Source organism: Papaver somniferum, chromosome 10, assembly GCF_003573695.1.
Source record: "Papaver somniferum cultivar HN1 chromosome 10, ASM357369v1, whole genome shotgun sequence".
Classification (NCBI taxonomy): domain Eukaryota; kingdom Viridiplantae; phylum Streptophyta; class Magnoliopsida; order Ranunculales; family Papaveraceae; genus Papaver; species Papaver somniferum.
In genome coordinates, this window is record NC_039367.1 from 138,591,142 (window position 1) to 138,593,764 (window position 2,623).

The 2,623-nt window shown below is 34.2% G+C and overlaps 1 protein-coding gene across 1 annotated transcript; it reads right to left on the bottom strand.

Moving 5' to 3' along the window:
• Positions 1-638: 638 nt before the first annotated feature.
• On the bottom strand, positions 639-2,319 carry LOC113315253 (inorganic pyrophosphatase 1-like). Its single transcript, XM_026563557.1, has 4 exons — positions 1,978-2,319; positions 1,700-1,821; positions 1,386-1,608; positions 639-1,172 (listed from the first exon to the last, which is right to left on the bottom strand). The coding sequence occupies exons 1-4, from the start codon at positions 2,113-2,115 to the stop codon at positions 792-794; spliced, it is 864 nt and encodes a 287-aa protein (XP_026419342.1). The 5' UTR covers positions 2,116-2,319; the 3' UTR covers positions 639-791.
• Positions 2,320-2,623: the final 304 nt, after the last annotated feature.

The following is a 2,623-nucleotide window of genomic DNA, read 5'->3' on the forward strand; positions in this document are numbered from 1 at the left end:
ATCTTATCCCGGAGGAAATTTGCACCATCTTAGTAAACTTTTCACTTGTCGAACAAAGACCATAGATTGTATATACACATATCTAAACAGCTCAGACTGGTAAGAAACAAGACCCTAATCCTGGGCTAACACTCCAACTCTCAATATGTATATAACACAAAATTGGTTAAAAAGACCAAAATTAACAATTCTTTGGTGAAAAGGACATTTAGATTTTGATGCTGTTTAAATGAACAAAAATGTAAAAATAGTCTGGATGTAAACAGTTTCATCCTACCCATTTTCAAATATATTTTTTATTTTTAATTTACATCAGGATGCATCCAGTTTCATCCTTACTATTTTTTAAGTTTAAGTCAAGATGAATCCAGTTTCATCCTCTGCTATTATTTTGGTGTCCATTTCATCCATACTAATTTTTACTCGTCGATTTGGACCATGTTTTAAAAATATTTGGACAAATGACCCATTTTCCGTATGTATAAGTAGGTCATTTCCTTCTTTGCTCTAAAATGTGTCCGGTCCTCTAATTCTTTATCTTTTCATTCTAATATCAAAAACTTATTTGCATTACTTTTCTCAACCAAAAACAACAATATTCTCGTGGGTACATTCTACTCATCCAAGAAAAAATAACGAGCCGGAAACCAGAACTTGGCAATTTGATTGAAAATAATATACACATGGATTTAGTACACTGTAACAGTAGTAAATCAACAATGACGGTGGATGTAAACAACAAAAATGTTGGCTTTAAGTGTTTTAGCCAACAATATCGATATCACTAAGAACTAACTTTTAATGTGTACAGTAAGAACTTTGGGAAATGACTCGTGATTTGAAACCGGAATCGTCTGAAACTTGCAGTCACCCGCCAGCAGAGTTACCCCGGTTTCGTTAATGTTAGTATCTTCGAAGATAATTGTGTTAATGAGCTGAAGTAGTATTTGTTCTTGTTCTTTGCCGTCGCTCCATTCATGTATTTGTGCCTTGATTATTGATGGGTCACTGATAATTAGTTCCGAGAGTGGGTAGTCTTTTCGTGGCATAAGACGGTCCGATTGTTCGAGCTTCAAACTTGGGCAATAATCACCCTTTCCATCTCCAAGATAGATGATTCTTTTCTTGCCATCTGCATAAGCTTCTGCTTTGATTCGGTCGAATATAATGCCCTGAATTAACATAAACAATATCAATTAGCCAACTAATCTTCTTCTAATAAAGTATTAGCTGAGTCATGTTGATTTCTTGTCCATTGCATGTTCCTCAATGTGAGGATCAAGTTCAACTAATTGAGTCATCATCTTGATGTTAGATTACGCATTTTCGAGGTGTTTAAGGATTAAAAATAAGCTGAATTATGAGATTAATTTGAATTAATTTACCTTGCACATGTTGGGAGGGCAGATAGGACAACCATGACAAGCAGTAGTGCAACCATGAGGAGCAATAGTGAAATCATTGTACGGAAAGATTCTTAATCTTCCTTCGCCATCCATGAAACCCGGGTTGGTGTTGATTTCTGAGAAGTAACTTGATAACCCATGATGTTCTAAGATTGTTTCAATGAAGAACAGATTTGCATCACTTAAAATTTTCAATTCACACCTGAAACAAAAAAAAATAATTAAAAATGAGACCCATTTGATAATTACGTGGCAAAATACTTGAAAATTTTGTTGGAATTCAAGAAATTTACCCAAGAGCATGAGCTGATTTAATGGCTGAAATGATATTAGGATCCAATGGAGCACGTCTCAAAACATTGGCAATGTCTTCAATTGTCTTCCCATTTGAATGAAGCTCTAACATCATCTTATCCTGAAAAAAAAATCCAAATTAATTCTAAAAACTCCAGATTCTGAAATCTAACATGGTTTTGATTCATAAATCAACAATGGGGCATCAAATTTTTCAACAAAGCTAATTAAAAACCCAAAATGCGAAAATAGAGAAGCCGAAAACAAAGAAACATACCATGAGAGTATTCCAAGGCATGGTAGGCAATAGTTCTTCAAACAATTGAGTAAAACCCAGTTCATCAATGACATAATTATCACTGTCGTGATCGATAATTGTCTTGTCGAAGTCGAATACAATCACAATTCCTGCCATTTTATACGTCGAGAATGAAATTTGAGGTGTGTTTTTGTGTTTTCTGTAAGCAAAAGAAGAAGTAGATTTGTTTTTGTGCGGAAACTTGATGAAGCTGAATGATCTATTTATAATGGGGATTTCGTTTTAGAATTGTAAGCAAAAAAAATAAGAAAACGGATTAAGATGCCAATGGAATATTACTTTACCGCATTCTGAAAAGAGCCATCAAAATTTGACACCATAAATTTTTTTCGTTTCAAGAAGGTGCCACCATTAAAGGCATACCTAGATTTCATTATCTTCTACAACTATCAGCATTTTAGTGTACTACTGCAACCTCCATAACCGTTGGATTTAAGAATATTTTTTACTTTGGTCGTCGATCTTGAGTGGCTAGTGCGTATGATAGCGGACAGTTGCGTATGGAATCAGCACGATATTGGAATATTCTGTGAGAATTTTGGTTTTTACTTTCTCGATAAAATTGGAATATTCTGATTTTTGGTGCTATTCTGTTCTTGTTCTT

Coding starts and splice junctions, on each gene's coding strand:
- LOC113315253 (XM_026563557.1), bottom strand. CDS start 2,115: ATGGCAGGAATTGTGATTGTATTCGACTTCGACAAGACAATTATCGAT. Junction 1,609..1,699: donor AAATCAGCTCATGCTCTTGG/GTAAATTTCTTG, acceptor TTTTTGTTTCAG/GTGTGAATTGAAAATTTTAA. Junction 1,173..1,385: donor GCCCTCCCAACATGTGCAAG/GTAAATTAATTC, acceptor ATGTTAATTCAG/GGCATTATATTCGACCGAAT.